At 40.3% G+C, this 20,457-nt stretch overlaps 1 protein-coding gene across 7 annotated transcripts in view; it reads left to right on the forward strand.

The window, feature by feature from the left end:
- LOC121710087 overlaps positions 1-20,457 on the forward strand; it is a 324,103-nt gene that overhangs the window by 109,281 nt on the left and 194,365 nt on the right. For all 7 annotated transcript variants that reach the window (XR_006032094.1, XM_042093995.1, XM_042093993.1 and 4 more), the window contains 3 exons: positions 10,718-10,853; positions 11,271-11,384; positions 18,415-18,587. Coding sequence is in view for 6 of the 7 variants with exons in the window: in XM_042093995.1 (XP_041949929.1) it covers positions 10,718-10,853; positions 11,271-11,384; positions 18,415-18,587 (423 nt within the window). In the remaining variant the exon portion in view is untranslated. The remainder of the gene's footprint in view (positions 1-10,717; positions 10,854-11,270; positions 11,385-18,414; positions 18,588-20,457) is intronic.

Genomic DNA, 20,457 nt, shown 5'->3' on the forward strand with positions numbered 1-20,457 from the left:
GATATGTGGGGAAAACTCTGGTTTCACTTTTGCATGTAATTAAGGGAAAACAGAGTTTTTGCGTTGTGACATGAGTTACGCCTGGATGTTAAAATGCCTACAGGCATATGGTTGTGTAACTAGACAATAACAAACCTAAAGTATGAAGAAGGCTAGGCCTAAGCCAAATTAATAGTAACAAACAAACACATAAACATACAAACACACAACCTCCCTACTGGGAGTAGTTTTGCCGAACCCAGCACACCCTGGCCACACTAGGCCAGTATTTGCTACATCGTAGCCACTCTCCCCACTGGCCATATTGCCATACTCGGCACACACTACCACTGTAGTGCCTTTAAAATGAGCAGCTCCAGATCACTGAACTAATGCCATCTTGGGTCCCTGTTAACCCTATTAACCCGAGACTATTTTCAGGGCATTCTCACTACCTTTAGTTAGAATCACATGCTATATATTATATTGTTTTTTTTTTTCAGCAGAGTCTAGGCTACCCAGACCTGCCACAATGTCATGTATTAATATTTGCCTTGATTTGATTTTTAAATAATAAAAATACAAAAAACATATTATACAATTCTTACATTTTGAAATGTATCTTACCACAGCAAGCTCCCAGCTGGACATGCTTTCAGGCCAGACTGTCCTGAATCTGATAATATAAGAACCATGGTGAAGGGGGATTTTAGGGCTGAGCAATTTACAGAAATATGTGGTGTGTGCCTTACAGAAATACATGGCATTTTTATTTAGTGATGCGCTTCATATCTGTGACACAAACTGACCTGACTCGACCCGAGCTTGCGTCTTACCTGTGTGTGCTCTCATGATGATTCTCTACAAAAACGTTTTACTGCATTGCAATGAACTAAAAAGTGTTTCTTTGTCGAACAAATTGGGATACAATGTGAGCCTTGAATTGGATACCATGCAGGAATTTGCTAGGAAATCAAAAGCGGATTATGAATATCCTTTGCCATAGAGCAGGGATATCCAAACTGAGCTGCCACTAGGGGGTACGCGAGATGAAAAGGGCAATGTCAGAAAGGTGTTACAAATGATTACTTAATTAATAATCTAATTAATTTATAAATAATAAATCATTTTGAATCCGGTTATAATGATATGGAAACATGAAACTAAAGGAAAGCATTTGTAAACTCTATAATACAGAGGGTCCCCGTTAAAAATTGACACTTCATTCACGATAATGGTGATTCACGCAGCTGGGTGACATGTAAGTACAACTGCAGCTGCTTGGGGGCAGCATAGTCCGCTGTGGCGTTCAACGGTCGAACTGGACGGCGCATTCGACAGCAAGGGCTGTGATTGGCCGAGTTTTCAGTGCGTTTCTCTGTTTTTAGCAGCCCCTGCAACATGCTAATCCACTGTAGCCTAAGCGTTGTACATAATGTTAAACATAGTTTTGGATTCAGTGGCAAGATTTCTTGATTGTATAGTGCCTGTCTCTCAGTAATGTTTTAAAATGAGAGCTTCGTCAGCTGGCAGTAGGCTACTTTGTCGGTAGTCATGAGAAGTTCGCTTGCTAACAGAACATAAAAATGCTGCCCAGAAACCTTGTGAATAGTTCTGACACTAACGAGGTTGAAATATAGCCTTTGCCTACAGCATCTCCTTAACAGTAAAGTTAACAAAATGACAGCATTCATATGACAAAGGAAAACGAATCCGGTCACTCAAGACTGTGCCGCAGCCGTGGGGCAGAAGACGCTTGGTGGCCGTCCACAACGTTATAAACTTAACCTAAATAGTCGGCTGCTGTAAGCTACAATCGGATTTTATTGTATACCCCTGTTGTCTCAATGATGATAACATCTCATTTCCGACTATATTTCAAAGTGTGCCGTTCATTTGCATTATTAACATAACATCGTATATTGTCATTTTTGGCGAAGACATGCATTCCGTTAGGGATATTGAACATATTTAACATTCTCTAACCATCGTGATTTCGAATTGGTGCAGTTGTCAGCACAAAAACTCATTTTATTCTTTTGCTCTTTTGCATTGCTCTATGCTGTTCTATGGTGCTTTCTGCCTCTTGGTTGCGCACGCATGTTTTCATGGCGTTTCATAGAAATCCATATATAATGAGCGCATAAAACGACTTGTTGACGTTTTGGGACATTAATCTACATGTAGGCTACGTTAAGCTTTAAGGATTGTATGTCCTTAATTTATTTATATAGGCCTATTTAGGCTACTTGCGCAAACCCTGGATACTTTTATTGCCACACAACAATATTGGTGGTATTTGTTACATTAGCTTCAAAAGGCACCGCTTCAGAAAGCTGCACTGCTTGTGAAAGAAGGGGGTGGGGGAGGGGAGCTTGCAGCCAAGTGTCGGAAAAATGCATAGCCTACAACACAGAACCCGCTTCTCGCATTAGTCACTGACAGTAGACACGCTTCCAGCCTAATGACTTTCACACATTTTGAATGATTTACAGCAGGGGTCTCAAAGACCCGGCCCGCGGGCCAAATCCGGCCCGCGTCCTGCCCAATTCCGGCCCGCGACGTATGACAAAATAATAATGTAATCCGGCCCTTGAGGCTATTAATTGCGACAAACAACGATACTGCTTAAAATAGACGATAGATCCAGGTACGGTGACAAATCTCATTTGTAGGCCTACTCTACTCTTCAAACCCAAAATCGCTGCGCAAAGTTTTCAGGAAATACTTGTATTACACGCGAGAAACACAAAGACGTGCATATGTAATGACGCGGAAGCGATGCAGGCCATAGTGTTGCAGAAATTGAAGCAGAAATTAAGCAGAAATAGGCCTACACCAAATGTTGAAAAACGTTCACGTGTGATGAAGTCTTAGGTAAGCTATGTTATTCACCTATTCTAATTCTGAAGAAGAATATCCTTTTGGAGATTATGATCGATCGTCTATGACAGTGATAGTCACGGTGCGTCTCTGAATGGAGGTGCGTGTATACAACGGTGTCCACTAAGCATACCATGCTTGTTTCGACCCTCTGCCCAACATAGCTTGGAGGTTGCAGTGGTAATCGTGATAATAGTGTCCGTAATGGATGTGGTACAGACAGCAGGGCTAGTAGAAATAGGGCTCTAAAGAACTACAAAGTCACCCGCAATATGATGCGAACTTCTGGGTACTGCAGAAAATATTTCTTAACTTCAAAAACTCAGTGTCTAAAACTCGGTGTCATTCAGACTCAACCCTCTTGACGTTTGGTGATTAATTGACAGCTGTTTTGGGACACGTTAAACTTTCTTTATAATGAGCGCATAAAACGACTTGTTGTTTGGGACATTAAGCTACGTTAAGCTTTTTCACGTTAAGGATTGTATGTCCTTAATTTATTTATATATTTAGGCTACTTGCGCAAACCCTGGATACTTTTATTGCCACACAACAATATTGGTGGTATTTGTTACATTAGCTTCAAAAGGCACCGCTTCAGAAAGCTGCACTGCTTGTGAAAGAAGGGGGTGGGGGAGGGGAGCTTGCAGCCAAGTGTCGGAAAAATGCATAGCCTACAACACAGAACCCGCTTCTCGCATTAGTCACTGACAGTAGACACGCTTCCAGCCTAATGACTTTCACACATTTTGAATGTCTTTCTATAGGCTAAGCATATAATGGAGATAGAGTAGAAAACTGGATTTAACTAAACAAATGTAACTAAGTAAACTGATTGTTTACTCTACAGTAGGCTATGTTCCCCCTCTCAGGCTGTACAGTAGGCCTATTGAAAGTAGGCTAATGAGCTCAATAGACACGTTAGCGCTTCCATTAGGAAACTTTCGTTGCAGACTTTCACAACTGATTGTTTAGCCTACAGTAGCCTACTGTAGGCCTACTCTACAGTAGCCTAGGCTATAGGTTATGTTCCCCCTCTCAGGCTGTACAGTAGGCCTATTGAAAGTAGACTAATGAGCTTAGACACATTAGCGCTTCCAGCCTTATGACTTTCACACATGAATGATTTACAGTAGACACATTAGCGCTCCACGCAGTGGCGTAACTAGGCCTAGTAGGTGCAGCAAGTGCAGTCGCACCAGGGCCTATGACCTCCGTCGCTACCCCCGCAATGCAATTGCTGGAAAATTCTATACCGGTCCTTTCTGACTACCTGCGTGCCTTTGACCAGGCCAAGGCTACAGCGCAGACACTCGCAAATAAATGGGGGTTCAGAGTACATTTGAAAATGTGAAGAGTGAAGCGTCACTTTGACGAACTATCGGAAGATAAACGCTTAACCGATGCAGAGAGATACTTAAAAGTGCAGGTGTTTAATGCAACTCTGGACATCATAATCAGTCAGCTCTCCCAAAGATGTGCAAGCATGCGGGAAACTTGTTATGTGTTTGAGTCTTTACGTCCTATGATCCTTCAACTCGCCGGTGATGATGAACTGCTTGAAAAGGCAGTACGTTTGTCAGACCATTATAGCATGGACATTGCACCGACATTCCCAACACAACTCCTCTCATTTAGGTCTTGCTTTAAAGCAGAGATTTCACAGAAGTCATCTATTTTTCAACTTGCCAAAAGGCTGGTGGTAGATTATGACAGTGTAACATCCACATTCGGGGAAGTGTGTACTGCTCTCATGTTGTTTCTACATTGCCTATGACTGTGGCAACAGCTGAGCGATCTTTTTCCAAATGTTCAACAATTGCTGGTGTACAGGCTATAATCAATTAGCTAAATCATTTGTCCAGCTGTTTAAACATTTTTTCGTGTTACATTCAAACGCAAAAGGTGCTTTGATATATTTTGTTTAAACGTTGGCAAGCAGGCATGCTGCGGTTGCAATGAATGAGGATAATTGGTTTTATCTTCGGTGTTATTTTTTGCATTTTGAATATGACTCGCTCCAGCACGTCTACTTTTTTGCACGGTGCTTTCTTAAAGGAGCTGCACCATCTTACAACAATTACATCTACATTTTCATATTAGAATGTTTTGTCAAGTGTAAGCTTAAACTACCGTGATCAAATTAAGTTTCCGTGCCCCCGCTGAAAGTCTCTTATGCTCTTATCGTTACACTATCAAATCTATAAGTAACCGAGACAAATAGGGTATAAGATATATAAACTCACGCTATTGTATTATCATATATGTTTGGTAATGGCTCAGCTTTCTCTGATTGTTCTACTGACTTGGAAACAGCATCATCGAAGCAGTAAGTCAAGTCGCATCAAAAATAGTAGTGGCAGAACTCCAAAGTGACACCTTGTGGTTGTTTGTGTCAACTGCCGTTTGTGCCATTTCTGCTGAGAAAATGGGGATCGTGATTCCTGAAGGAACCCGTCCAAACTTAACGGGGACCCACTGTATGCTATGTTTTCATTAAAAAATAATATCTGGTGCGTTAGTTTCGTGAAAATATAGGCTAGTAGAAGTTGCTAGGTAGAAGGCTATGCGAACATGGAAAACTGGCTAAAAACAGGGACACTGTCCAAAAGGCCTAATTAAAGTGATCGAAGAGGATGGAGAAAACAGAGCAGGAGACAGGTAACAATGCAATGGGATGGGGGGTAGACTGATGAAGGCGGAGGTGGAGCGCAGGGGGATAAAAGAAAGGACGAGCCAGAAAAGACTGCACGAAGAAAACGAAAGTATGATGAATATAGCCCTAGGCTTCACGTGGATTGGGAGACAGACTGCCCAAAGCCACAGTGCGTGGTTTGTAGTGAGGTGCTATCTAACCAGTCTAATGTTGTTCTCCACACTGTTTTTTTTAGCGTGAGAGCTCATAGACCAGTTGCACATTTTGATTTTGTTATTTGTTATCATGTAGGGCGACTAATTAAAAATGATGCCTGGAATGCGTCAATAGAATGTTACTTTTTTATGTGTCGGATGGTGGTAGCCTGACGTTGTCATACTCAAATTCTAGTCATAATATTGAATACTGATACTGCTCCATTGGGACGTAATTATGGGGCGTGTTTCAACCGATACATGGAGGGAATGCCTCTGCATTCAATTGGATAGACCTAACCAATCAGAGCAACAAAATAGCTTACCGTGAGGTGTAGGAAGAAAACACACAAACCATCCTTCTGCTCATATATCCCCTCCGTTTTTAAAAATAATTCTGTTGAACAGTGATATGCTACAAACATGTTAAACAGCTGGGAAAGCCACCCTTGAACAGGTGGTCAATCAGAGATTTCAAACGAACGAGGGAACATGTCACAATGCAACAGCGCTGTTTTCCCTTGATGAAAGTGAAACCGCCAGTTTTCCCACATCTCAACTTTGGCCAAAGTTTTCAGAAATAATCGTTTTCAGTAATACAACCTCATTAAATAATATGAATTTTCCATATGGGGTCTTAAAAGCCATGTATCCTTCTAGCCACAGCTTTTTTGTTTCAAACATAAGCCTAATCTAAGCGTGCTCAGATGACGTGATAGACCAGGCGCTGTTGCTCACCTGTCCATCGTAAAGCCTGATTTGATTGGTCCGCCCGATTTAGGGCGAGCATACTTCCACCACAATGGAGCAATGCCAGACCGAACTTCCCGTGGGGTGGGACTAAGTTCGGAATGGCACCCAGGCTAGGATGGTGGGGGTACGCGAGCCAAATCAGGATGTAGAAGGTGGGCCGCAGGAAAAGTTTGGGAACCGCTGCCATAGAGGGATTGAATTATCACACCTGTTAAATTCTCGTGGGGACGGAAAAGTCTGAAATGCAGACGTTTTGCTCAACACACTTTTGTCCTCTGCCTTTGAATGGCTCCTGTGATCCCAATGGAGCAGTATCAGACTCAAATTCTGATATAATTGAGTATGACTTCAGGCTACCAATATGCCAGTTTTACACATGAACATCTTGTTACATGTGATGTTTGAATGCGCAATAATATACAATTGTGACATTTTTAATGATGTCTAATGCTGGCCTTACACCATATGATTTTCAAACGATTTCACAGTTGGAGACTAAATTTCCAAAGTCAGCATAAAATCATGGTAGTTTTACTGGAGTCGTGGTGCGCTCCCGTCATCTAGATCATTTAATCTAAGGTGGCAATCCTAGCAGTTTTAAGTCAGTCTGAGTCTGTCTTGTGTTTTAGTCTTATAAGCCCTCCTTACACTGAATGACTTTCCAAAGATTTGGAAAAGATTTTTGAAAGACCCTCTCACATCTAAAGACAAGTCATACAGTTTTAAGTCACAGACTATGATTTTGCAACGACTAGGGATCTTGCAGGGTCACTATTTACAAGACTGCAACTAGATTCCTTTAAATGATTTCCCGTTGTGCAGTAGATATCGTTACAGGTCTCTCCACACCCGAACCAGCAGGTTCTTTCCTGCGGCTGTCACTTACTGAACTCTTAACACTGCATCCCGGTGACAACCAATCAACTAAAGGCTGTGTTAAAAAATTGGGGTTCACCTAAATCAGGGGTCGGCAACCCACGGCTCCGGAGCCGCATGTGGCTCTTTGATCTTTGAATATTGTTACATTCGCGGTTCGTTGCCATGTCAATATCAAACAAAATCACCGATTTCCCTCCATTTCAGTCAACGAGAACACTTTAATTGTTATTGTTGATGTGTGCGCTTGCTGTGCGCTAGATAAGAAAGAAATGTCAAAAAGGAAACGTCTGCGACCACAGCTTGCGAGCGCGAACACAAGCGGGCTGAAATTAGGGTTGGGAGAATGAAGCCCCATGAGGCTTTGGAAGGTTCTTCCTGATTGTATCGTAAGTGTTTCGAAGTGTCAAAGCATCGAATACAAAACAGTGACATCTGGTGGTTAGCAGACATAACGGCGGCTCTCATTAGCGATTAAACAATCACAGACAAAGCCACATGCCGACCAAATGGCCCTTTTCTGACACTGGTAAAACAAAGCGGAGAGACAACGTGTTCTGTTCCCTTGTGAGTAAAAACTATTAGGCCTACAGTCATTGGAATAAACATTATAGTTTTGATATGCTTCTAATAATTTGAATTGAAAATGTAATGTGCTTGGTTTTAAATAATGCTATGTTTCCGTGAAAATCTTAAAATGGCCTTGGGAGGGTGGTAGCGTGTTCGTATACCGCACGCGTGACCGCGGTTCAAATCCCGCCATGTTCATATTTGCCATGAGTTAGCATTATTTGATATTGCATGTTTCTCTATTGTGGTTGTGTTTAAGACTTCATTTGATGTTTTGCAAAAATGAATGGCAAAATAACGTAGGCTAATTGCTGTAGGTGACCACAGTAGTGTCAGATAACAGAAAACATAAAAAGGGCATTGTGAAAACATGGGGCATTGTGTACAATGGGGATTGTGAAGTGCTTGTGTAGGGCTACAATTTTAGAAGGGTGCTTGTGCAACAAAACATATGTGTTGGGGACTTGTTTATCGAACCCGTAACGCTTTTTTGCCCCTGTGTCAAATGTCCCATTTAAACTTTTCAGTGACGTCCGAAGCTTCGTACGTCATCAGTCACGTGACCTTACAACTTTGATACGCGCTCCGATACATTGTGCCGAAGCAGATTGCTTCGCGGAAGTGATACGAGCTTCGGTGCCTCGGTGTCAGACTTCCCATCCCTAGCTGAAATGGGGAAAGTTTCCATCCGAAGACTGATTCTGAAAACGCGAAATGAACTGCCCATTATATATCGCACACTGCAACGAGTTAGTATTGCTGTGTTAACCCTGTTCGGTTCCACTTGCATGTGAGAAATCTTTCTCACATATGAAAAATATAAAGACAAACCTGCGCTCACGTTTAAGGGCAATTTCGCGCAAAACTGTCACATCCATAACGCCAACACAATGCCATGGTATTTAGTTGGCGTTATGGATATGACAGTTTTGCGTGGAGTTGCCCTTAAATGGTGGCAGCCTCAATTCTTGCATGAAACTTCACCTCACTGAATATGAGCCAGCCAGACTCCAAGGCCATCACCAAATCTAATCTCTGGTATGCCTAATGTTCAATTTCGCCAATGACATGCCAACGAAAATTGAGTGTTGTGTTGTTAACTATGATGTTACTTTGCATACCAAAGGACACTGGAAAAATAGGGGGTGGTGTTTAGCCTACATGGGAAGCCTAAGGCCTATACTTCTGTCATTCCACTTTACATTTCAAGTTACTTGCACATTAGGCCTACTTTTAAAACTACTAGAAAGTGTATTTAAAAATCCTCTGTTGAATGAAAGTAAGGGACCGTTCGTTATTTATAAACGGGGCCACCGGAGGAAAATAGGGGAGGGTCATGTCTTTTTATTCTTTGTTGAGGGGAGGGTCACCTAACTTTTTTTTGTCTAGGAGGGGGGGGGGTCACCCATCTTTTGTATTAATGAAAACAGCAAAAAATCAAAGTGGCTTGTTGATTTCTGTCGCCATATAACGTTCTCTTTCGTTCCATAGCTCTGTCAACATTGAACAATGAAAATAAGGGAGATTTCCCGGGTTTCTCACGCAAAATACAGAAAATGTCAACATCCGTCCCCACGTTGGAAGGGTTTGAGCAACAAAGTAGCCTACTTTATTCACGCCTAACAGCCTATATCCATTTGGTCAACTTTATCCAGCCCTAAAAAAGCTAAATTTAACTTTGGTTTACTTAGTTTACCGTGTAGTCTAGCCTAACTTTAAACAGTGTGCATGCTTATAAAGCATACTTGTGCTTCATTCATCCACACATCCAGCTCCTAACGTTTTGACAAGCATTTCTACCAATTGACCTTGTTCCTGCCCATCTCTAGCTAAACACGGCAAGACAGCGGGGAAAAGTTAAAATGATAGGCCTAAACCCGGAAAAATTTGGCATGTTAGGTATTTCTCGGTCCCTGTGATTATTTGTGAAATTGTGCAAACGGCCTTTTCAAGTCATTTGAGAAAGAAGGAGTGTAGTCAAGCTCCCAAATTGACGCTCGTCTGAGAAATTGAGTTTTGAACAATGTTCAGCTTCGGCAGCTTTACAATGACTGAGGAAGCCTAGAGACGAGTCCATAGCAACAAGTTCATGTGTTGAATTTGTTATTACTCAGTGTGCTTTGTTGAATGGTCTCAATGTTTTATTGTTTTATTTCATGTGAAAACTTATTTCAAGTAGGTATGCAGTTGCAGGAAGTGTGCATTTAGATTCCATGCTTATTGTGTTTCCACAACAATGTTAGTGAGTAAATCTACTATCTTGGTGAAGTGTGATGTGTAAGATCAGAAAGCAGAGGGTGAGTTTAGAAAGATTGCTTAAGTCGATGTCTTTTCATAGCGCTTTACAGCGTGGGCGGAAGATATCGACAATTGGCCGGGTAGGGTCATGTCTTTTTTAAAAAGATTGCTGGAGGGTCGTTGAAAATTTTCTTGCAGGCTGGGGAGGGTCATGCAACTTTTGATTGAAGCACTCAAAATCCCTCCGGTGACCCCGTTTATAAATAACGAACGGTCCCTAACTGTACATTAAATATCCAAACTTTTTCTTGTAACCGTCTTTATGTGGCTCTTCTGAGATTAAAAAAAAAAATTAAAAAAAATTGGTAAAAGTGGCTCTCCAGGCAAAAAAAGTTGCCGACCCCTGACCTAAATTAAGTGCTTGTGCACCTAAATGAAAAGGGTGCAACTATTGCACTAGTGCAACCAATGTAAAAAGTTAGCCTGTAGCCTGTTTGTTATCTACCAGTTATCTACTGGTATATTACCTTTGTTAATGCCATATAATTGCACTTTGTTCTTATTTCAGGTTCTTGGAATTCCAACTTTACACTCAGATGACAGATTTGTCAAGAGTTGGGATATCGTAATATTTTGGTGTGTAACTGTGTCGATATTCACAGAAACCTGGTTGTTTTTCTTCACAAATAACTTGGAAACAAAGGGTGTGTGTTTTTTTTCTAATCTTTTTCTTATTTTTTATAGTATGAAATAAAAAAAGACACTTCAGTTGATCATGTAGTGCCGATTTTCAAACATCACTAATATATTACCAATGGTGTGAATGGTTATTACTGCCGGAAATGTATAATGCACTGTTTACATAAAATTGCAAAGTAAAATTTCCAGATCCCATGTATTTTTGTACTTCGGTGATAAGCCTAGCTCAGTAATCAATTTTAAAGGATTCTAATCTCATCCATTTTTTGTCAAAGTTAACAGCTCTTCACGGTCCTCTAGCTATCTATGCAGTGTTTTGTACCCAGTTCAGTTCAGACTTGAGGGCATTTTCACAAAATATTCACAAAATATTTGTTTAATATTGTCATGTATTGTGTGCCTTGTAATATTCTTTGTTGCAGGGTTTTACTACAATTATTGGGGACTGATGTATCTTCTTCTCAGCATATTGATTGATATTGTTGCTGTAATTGACATATTCATCAATCTTCGCATAGAAGTAATAACAAAACATGGTAATGTATTTATGCAGGATTCATCACTTAGTCATTCATAAATAATCTATTGCAGTAATTGTATTTAGTTTATAATTTCAGATATTGTATAGGCTTGTTTACAAATTTAGATAACATCTCTTTTTCAAGCACTTCACATGATCAACGATGTTATAGATGTGCTTTCTGTTCCTGATATTGTCTGTTGAGAACAAATGCATCATATATCAGTGATACAGTATACATGCAACATGGGTACTAGATATATAGGTACTGTCATAAAAAATGATACATGATACAGAGTTAGTGAAGGAGGGATATGGGCAAGTCCAGCATTCAAAGTAATCAATGAAACGGAGAACTTATCAATAATGCCATAATGTTTTAGATTATAGCTGAGGGAAAGGGGGTACACAGCAGCATTGGTAGATAGGGTCTGTACAAAACAGGGAAAAATGCTGCCTTTTAAGATATCTAACAGGAGAGCGAGGCATTGAGGCATGTCCGAATCAAATATTTCTATGAAATGCAGCCTTCTAAGATACCTTCGTTTTGATGTATCCTTCATGCTGCCTTCAACGTCAAACATTCTATTTAATTGTGAGCAACTATTGCTGCAGTCGAACGTTATGTTATTCTTCTTTCTGGTATCCTGACAACGGCGTTCTGTGTTGCTATCTTGCTAGGCTGTCCGAAACAAAGTTTGTAGCCATTATCTTGATGCCTGCTACGGCAAGTGACTCGGTAGAGAGCTGAAGGCAGCAGACAGCTAACTTCCGTTTTGTACAGACCCATATAATAGTTTACCGTAGTGGTTCAGTGGTTCACAAATCATTTCATTCATATTGTTGAATGCAAATAGTTTCAGCATAACACTAAGCTATGATTTTGATTTTTACACCTTCTTACTTAGGTGAAAGGTCCATCGTAAGTAATTTGTTACATATTTCTCAGTTAAAGAGCAACTTGTAGGTTAACAACCACTTTTAATTAAAATGTAGAGAAATAAAGCAATAGGTACATTAAAAATAGATACCATCAAAAATAGATACCTTTTAAATGCACTTGTTGTTTTGATGACTGAAGTTTTGGACATTACAAAATAGAATTTGGCCATGATGTTGTAAAAGGGATTCCGGCCAAGTTAGGTCAACAATATCCATAAGGAATAATGGATCATCATTCATGACCGTAGTCTTGACACTGCAGATGTCGAAAATGTATGATCATATGCATACCAGAGCCTTATAATTATGAGTCTGTCTGCCATCAAAGAGATCAGGAACAGACAAGGATTAGGGTAAATAACACCAATCGCCGAGAAATGAATTTATGATTGATGGAGTGGAGTGGGTTTGTGTTTTGGTGAGTAGGCTTATAGCTGGGAAGGAATATGTGAAAAATCATAAAGATTGGGCACTTCTGGATAAGTTTTTTATTTTTGGCAGGGTGTTAGGTATAGGCCTAGGTTTTCAAAAATCCATGGATACAAGTTGGGGTGGCCCCCCTAGTGGCAGTTATCCATACAATCCAAAATAGCCCCCACCGAAAAGAAAAAAGGTTATATCTCAGCTTCCTTTAGTCTTAAATTGTTGTGTAATGTATTTTCTCTACTTTGTTTGATACAAGGAATCCAATTTTGATATATTATTCTTATTTTAAGTCCATTTCCATGTTAAATCTAGTATCATAGTCATATTTAGCTATAAACTGTCAATATCTCTGAAAAAGTCACATTGAAATATTACTCAGGTCCCTAGACCCATATTTTACCTCCAAGGTATGCTTTTTCTTTGCTGATTGGACAGGTCACTATCACTATAGTGTCAAAAATCACATCTTGTGACCAAAAGGACCATTGTTGAGGCCTTAAATAAACACAAATTCAGAACTATGCCACAGTGAAAAGTTACAGTACATTAGGCTTGTCATCACAGGGTAGTCTTAATCCTTCTTAGTCACAGGAGTCTTAAAAGTATTAAAAAGTATTACATTTCATTTTCTAAATTAAGGCCTTAAAAAGTATGGAATTTTTTCACGGAGGTCTTAATTTTTCAAATGATCAGTAGATTTAGTCTAATATCCTCACGTAGCGTGACAAGGATTAAAGTTCTCCGTCGTACGACGGATTTCCGTCAATTTGATTTTAGAAATGTCATATTTGAGATCGATGCAGATCCGGTGAGAAAAAAAATAGGAGGGGGGGGGGGTCTATCACCTTTTCTTTTCCTTTTTTTAAGGCAACTACAAATATTAGGTCCGATGAATGAATGTGTGTGATGGTAAATGTTTAAAGACCTAATAGTGTTCTTGAGAACTTTCTGTGTCTCAATCAGAGATCGCTCAAGAAGATACGTCAGCCATGAGTTTCGCTTTGTTTATGTTGTAGCTACACGCTTGTCTCATTGGCCTGGGGCGGTTGCTTAAAAAAAAAAAAAGAACACGTCTGGAGGACGGTCTGACACAATCGAGACAGCTGATGAGGTTGCCCAATCCGTTTAACTTTTTTGGATATGCTATTGTGAGCTCTATGTGCGAATTCGGAGGCTGTGTTCTTTCCATGCATCAATGTAGACAATTTATTACTATCGCAAACTCTTGTCAGGGGAGGTCATTCATTTTGGGTGTCACCTATGACTTGAACAGATAGCCTGCTATGCCACCCGATGTACTATTATTGTTACAGTTTTTAATCAATGCAACTAACATTATGTGTAAAGTGACTCAATATAAACCGTAGCCTATGCCTTCCGTCTGTTTTGTAGGCTACAACAATGTTTTTCACAATTTGCGACGGAAGGTTTTGACTGAGCGTGTTAACAGTTCGCGACATTATTATTTTATGTTGAGTAAGGGGATCAGTCGTGTTTATGACGCACAGACAGCCTCGGCTAAAACGAGGCTACAGGGTACACAAACCATAGGATTGTTATGTTCTATGCATTCTCCTGTAGGTGGCATTAATTATATAGTAACTTAAGAGTACCCTGTAGCCTCGTTTTGGTGTTTATTTGGTGCTTTACTTTGCTGTTTGCATCTTTTTGTACATTAAAAACCAATAGGTCGCGACCGCAAAAGGGGTGCTATCTCTATAGGTAGATATGAACAACGTATGACTTATGGCCTGAAAAAAGTTTTTTTTTTTTCACTTTAATCCCTGAAATCAACTAGGTTCTATTCCGTGTAAATTTGTCCATGAAGCAGGACATTGTCACGTTATTACCGCGACAAATCTTTGCGTTGCCACTGCACTGCTGTCATGTTCATGTTGGCATGTTCAAACACTTAAATATTAATTATTTGAGGTTTAATCTTACCTTTGATATTATTTATTCTATCCGAATGGGTGCGATGTAGGTATTAAATTTCATCTGAAGTGGTATTAAAAAGGTCTTAAAAAGTCTTAAATTTAGGTCTGACAATTCTGGGGGTACTCTGCATCATGTTAAGGATCAATATTACATTTTAGTCAAATAACACTTAAACCAGAGACTTTCTAATGAGGAGACACAGTACTCAAAAAATCCTCAATAGAAATGCATGAGCTTAGTTTGTAACGGCAATATGGCAGTTGTCTACGCAAATCACACCCCTTCCGCGGCAAAATGTTGACATGTGAATCCATTGAGCCAATCATGTGCTGTGTTGTGAATACATTGAGCCAATAATGTAGTGTGTTGTGAAGACATCGTGCCAATCATGGGTTGTGATCTCACCGGTGGAGCAAGATTGGTGTCGTGAAGCATGGAATGCGTGAGCAGCTTACCCAGAAGTCACCTGCGCCCTCATTCTGATCACCCAAGACCCAACCAGCCTCACATTGGAATCAGTGCACATGCAAGTTCTCAAACGCTGGACTGTACTCATGTATAGTAAGAACTGCGGTGTCGAGTGAGTCAATGAAACCCGGAAGCTTCTTTTCACTCATGGCCTCAAATCCCTGGATTCAATCCCCCCGACCCATCATGCCTTATTCCAGCATGGAAAGCGTGCCCTGCACACTGCAGCTTTTGTCTGGAAGCAGTCCCTCTCCAAAACTCCAGAGAATCCAGACCCCAGTGAGTGGGGTTGGGAATGGAATGACAGAAGTCTGGGTGCCATATTGGACAGATCTGGAAGATGCCAGCAAGTGATGCTCACTCCTCCTCAACTGTGGCTGTGTGGTTGCCTGAATGGGCTACTGTAAGTGCCACCGAGCTGGACTTTGCTGTACCACATTGTGCAAGTGTGAGGGAGGCTGTACTAATAGTGAGTGAAACCAAAAATCTTTGAATAAATACATGATGTTTGAGTATGAATTGTTTTTTTTGTGTTATTTGACTAAAATGTAATATTGATCCTTAACATGGTGAAAAGCCTAATAACTTTTCACTGTGGCATAGTTCTGAAGTTGTGTTTATTTAAGGCCTCAACAATGGTCCTTTTGGTCACAAGATGTGATTTTTGACACTATAGTGATAGTGACCTGTCCAATCAACAAAGAAAATCATACCTTGGAGGTAAAAATATGGGTCTAGGGACTTGAGTATTTCAATGTGACTTTTTCAGAGATATTGACAGTTTATGAGCTAAATATGACTATGATACTACATGGAAATGGACTTAAAATAAGAAGAACATATCAAAATTGGATTCCTTGTATCAAACAAAGTAGAGAAAATACATTATACAACAATTTAAGACTAAAGGAAGCTGAGATATGACCTTTTCTCTTTTCGGTGGGGGCCATATTGGATTTTATGGATAACTGCCACTAGGGGGGCCACCCCAACTTGTATCCATGGATTTTTGAAAACCTTAGGCCTGTACCTAACACCCTGCCAAAAATCAAAAACCTATCCCGAAGTGCCCAATTTTCATGAATTGCATCCTAGCTATTACCAATGCTGGTGAGCATGTTCCTATCACAGCAGGCAACTGTAAAGTAGAATATTAAACATTTACCTATCATTACAGTGCAAAGCTATCACAGATTTAATTATTTTTGATCATGTTGATAGGCCATATTAACAATAAATAGAGTTAATGGTGTTACCATTTACCTTCAGTAACCACTAATCTAACTACTGCAGTAGGCCAACAGAAATTGTATCAGCAAATTAACACAACCAGTTGTTCGAAAAGTGGTGTGGCGGTAGTGGGGTAGCGTAACGGTTGGGCGCCAGGTGGATTTATCCACCACCACTCAGACAGAGTGAAGATAAACTAAAGTTAAGAAATAATAACTAAATGGCTTTATAAAGCACCACAAAACATTAAATGGTTTTAACTCTAACTAAAAGACTTCAAGAAATGCAAACAGGTGTGTTCAAAATGGAATATATTGTTCAGGACACACATGAACACCACACAAGCAAACAAACCACCACAACAGCAGTAGCAGTCCATTCAGCCTATTTTTAGGTCAGGCCACTAGGAGGCGGTAGGCGGTAGCCTCGACAAAAATGCAAAAAGGCAAGACGCAAAAAGGTCCAAAACGAGAGGGAAAAGTATCTTCGGTCAAAAAAGACCTCTTCAGCCTAAGGCCACAATAAATTCAAAACAGTATGTAGCAGGTTAAACAAATTATGCTGCTATTATAAGCTACTCAAGTGCAGCACAAACAAGACCTTTTATTTAGGCTCTAACTAATTGGCTACTATAACATAGCCGACTGCTTCAAAGCTCCCAGTGTGGATAAACCAATAAACAAAATAACATTAAATAGCAAAATCACTTAACAAAAAGAAAAGCTCTCCAAAACTAGAGCACAAACGTGATTGCTTTCAGTTTAGATTAGATTACAATAAAGGCAGGCCGGCGCCGGAGGAAAGGAAAATGTAGAAATAAAAATATCCCCAGAAGGCAAAATAATAATCCCCAGGAAAACCCCTAAGGAAACCCTAAGGAAACCCAGTAGCCTATGTAATCTATATTCAACTTAAAGTCACGCCGCTCACGACTAAACAACAAGAGCGCTTTTAAAGAGCACGGGACAACACAGAGAAGTGGGCCAGCTGCTACAACCTCGCTACTGTCGCGTGTCTCCTGCAAACAATGGTAAAACAGTTCTAATGCAAGGAGATCACGGAGCGAATGGAATGCACACCAAAGGACCACACAACTCGCACACAACTACTAGCTTACCCACGTTGCGTGACTCCTGCAAACAATGATAAGACAGTTACAGCGCAAGGAGATCACGGAACGAATGGGGCAAGACAGGCCGACAGGCCAGGAACAACAACTTTGCTGCCGTGATCGCTTGCTGAACAATGATAAAACAGTTCGTTATTGCAAAGCGATCACGGAGCTCGGTTTGGACTAGACCAAACACGCACAAAACTCTGAACAACTCGGTGGAGTTATCAACCTGCCGAACAACCTGGAAAGACAGTTCTTTGAGGCTAGGCAATACTCACGGAGCGTCCGAGACAAGGACCAAACCAGGCCGCTCTCACAAGGCAAAACACTCTACCTGTCGTCACGTTCAGCCTACGCACGAGAACGAGAGAGGCGGAGACAGCGCTACCTTGGCTGTTATTTATAGACGCTGACCATCTGCCGTATGTAGCTGCCATGTTTTCATTATATTATTTTATTATAGGAGGTCAGGTTTGATCGCCACAGTGGTATAAGCGGGATAATAGGTATATAGTATAAGTATATATACTCTTTTGATCCCGTGAGGGAAATTTGGTCTCTGCAATTTTCCCAATCCGTGAATTAGTGAAACACACAGTGAACACACAGTGAGGTGAAGCACACACTAATCCCAGCGCAGTGAGTTGCCTGCAACAACAGCAGCGCTCGGGGAGCAGTGAGGGGTTAGGTGCCTTGCTCAAGGGCACTTCAGCCGTGCCTACTGGTCGGGGTTCGAACCGGCAACCCTCCGGTTACAAGTCCGAAGCGCTAACCAGTAGGACACGGCTGCCCCAAAAATAATAGACTCCATGGTGTTGGGGTAGCAGAAGTTAATGCACTTTGAAGTGTAACTGCCACTCCACAAAAAAGTGTACTCTCATTCTCAATGTACCCCCTCTATCAGTAATTTCCTCTTTCATTTTTACAGGTTATTTATCAGATATAACAGCCATTTTCAACAACTATCGGAAATCCTGGAATTTTTACTTTGATGTCCTGGCTATTTTTCCTTTTGATTTATTATCCTTCATGTACACTGGAGAATGTCGCTGGAGAAATTTAACTTACTGCAGATTAAATCGGCTTCTGTGGATTCGTAAGGTGAGATTTTTACCATGACCATGATGGCCTCATATCAGAAAAAATATTGTAACTGTTCATCTTATCATAAGATAGAAAAATAACATATTTCTATTAGAGCCAACTGTAACTTTAATTGCTCATGAGCATGAAAGAAATAATTAACTTTAAGATTTGTGCACATAACATAATTATCAACATAAATTGTCCTCTTTTGGGATCATAGTAAAGATCTGTTCTCAAAAAGAAATCATTAACTTAATTTGAAATAAAAGCAGAAATTGCTAAAAAAGAAAAATATTTATCATCTTAAAACATATTTTTAAGAATAAAAAAGAAGACTCATTTTATTAACTTATATTTTCCTGAAATATTTATTAAATAATTGTTTTTAAAGTATTTTTGCATGGATTCTACTTTTAAAATATATGTATATTTTAAAATATCACGTACCCCCTGGAGTGCCTTCACGTACCCCCAGGGGTATGCATACCCCCATTTGAGAACCACTGCTCTAAGCGATGCCATGCATTTTTTAGGCTAAAACATTTTATGTCACTTACTGGAAACATCACCTAACCAACCTTTAGCTGCCTGTGTCCTGAATACACTGTGAAAAAACACAATCTCTGTGGACAGCCCAGGCTCCAAAAACGGCAACAAAAACAACCTGGGAAAACCTAGCCCATAAAAACATAACAAACTGTTTCAGCAAATCACAGACGAGATGCGTGTTTAGGAGAGTTTCAATTACACGGGAGGGAGGGGGAGGAAGCAGCGAGGTTTTTGTTTGAAAGTCAATAGAAGTGACGTTACCCAGCATCGCTTAGAGCACCTTTAAACATAAACATACAGTGGGTCCCATTTAGAAGTGGCCACTTTATTCAACACATGACAAACCATGTGTAAGGGATAATGCCCGACGTGTCCATTATCAGAAATATATATATATTTTTTTATATATACTCTTTTGATCCCGTGAGGGAAATTTGGTCTCTGCATTTATCCCAATCTGTGAATTAGTGAAACACACTCAGCACACAGTGAACACACAGTGAGGTGAAGCACACACTAATCCCGGCGCAGTGAGCTGCCTGCAACAACAGCGGTGCTCGGGGAGCAGTGAGGGGTTAGGTGCCTTGCTCAAGGGCACTTTAGCAGTGTCGGGGTTCGAACCGGCACCCCTCCGGTAACAAGCTAACCGGTAGGCCACGGCTGCCCCCAATGGACAACGCGGAGGCGTGAACCGTCCGACGCGAAGCGAAGGACAGTTGCTTCTGCGAAGTCCATTTATTTCTGATAATGGACGCATCGAAGGGCATTATTCCGTTTATACCATGGTCACTTACGAAATAAATAAATATGAAATCAATTATTAATACTAAATGAGATTTAGAGCTAAAATCGTTAGTTTTTTAAGCTGTTTACAGTTGATTCCATTGTTGCGAAGCCTGCCTCCAGGCTCAACCGTCGTCCTACTATCGTTGTTATAGTTACCATTCATAAGCATTGATATGGAACGGCGATTAAACTTTTTTTTACCAGATCTACTTCATAGGTGTAGTATATCACTTTTTAAACAAAACCCTTTTCAACCTAGACCATGGTATAAATCAGAATAAACAGCAGACCTTACCGAACACAAAGGTGTAATGCATTCCCGTCTATAATTAGCTGTTTTTGAAATAAATTGTAGCAAAATTCAACATGGTCTTTCGGCTTTAAGCATTTCTTAAAACTGAGCTGTGCTTACATCGCCTAGATATCTGTAAATATTAGAATCAGAGAATATACAGGCAGCTCATGGTTAAGAGTTTGTCAATGTAGCCTTAATGATTTCTTTTCACAAAATGCTAAGCATGCATGTATTTAAGTTTCTTAAAACTGAGCT

This window comes from Alosa sapidissima, chromosome 5 (assembly GCF_018492685.1).
Source record: "Alosa sapidissima isolate fAloSap1 chromosome 5, fAloSap1.pri, whole genome shotgun sequence".
NCBI classification, from domain to species: domain Eukaryota; kingdom Metazoa; phylum Chordata; class Actinopteri; order Clupeiformes; family Clupeidae; genus Alosa; species Alosa sapidissima.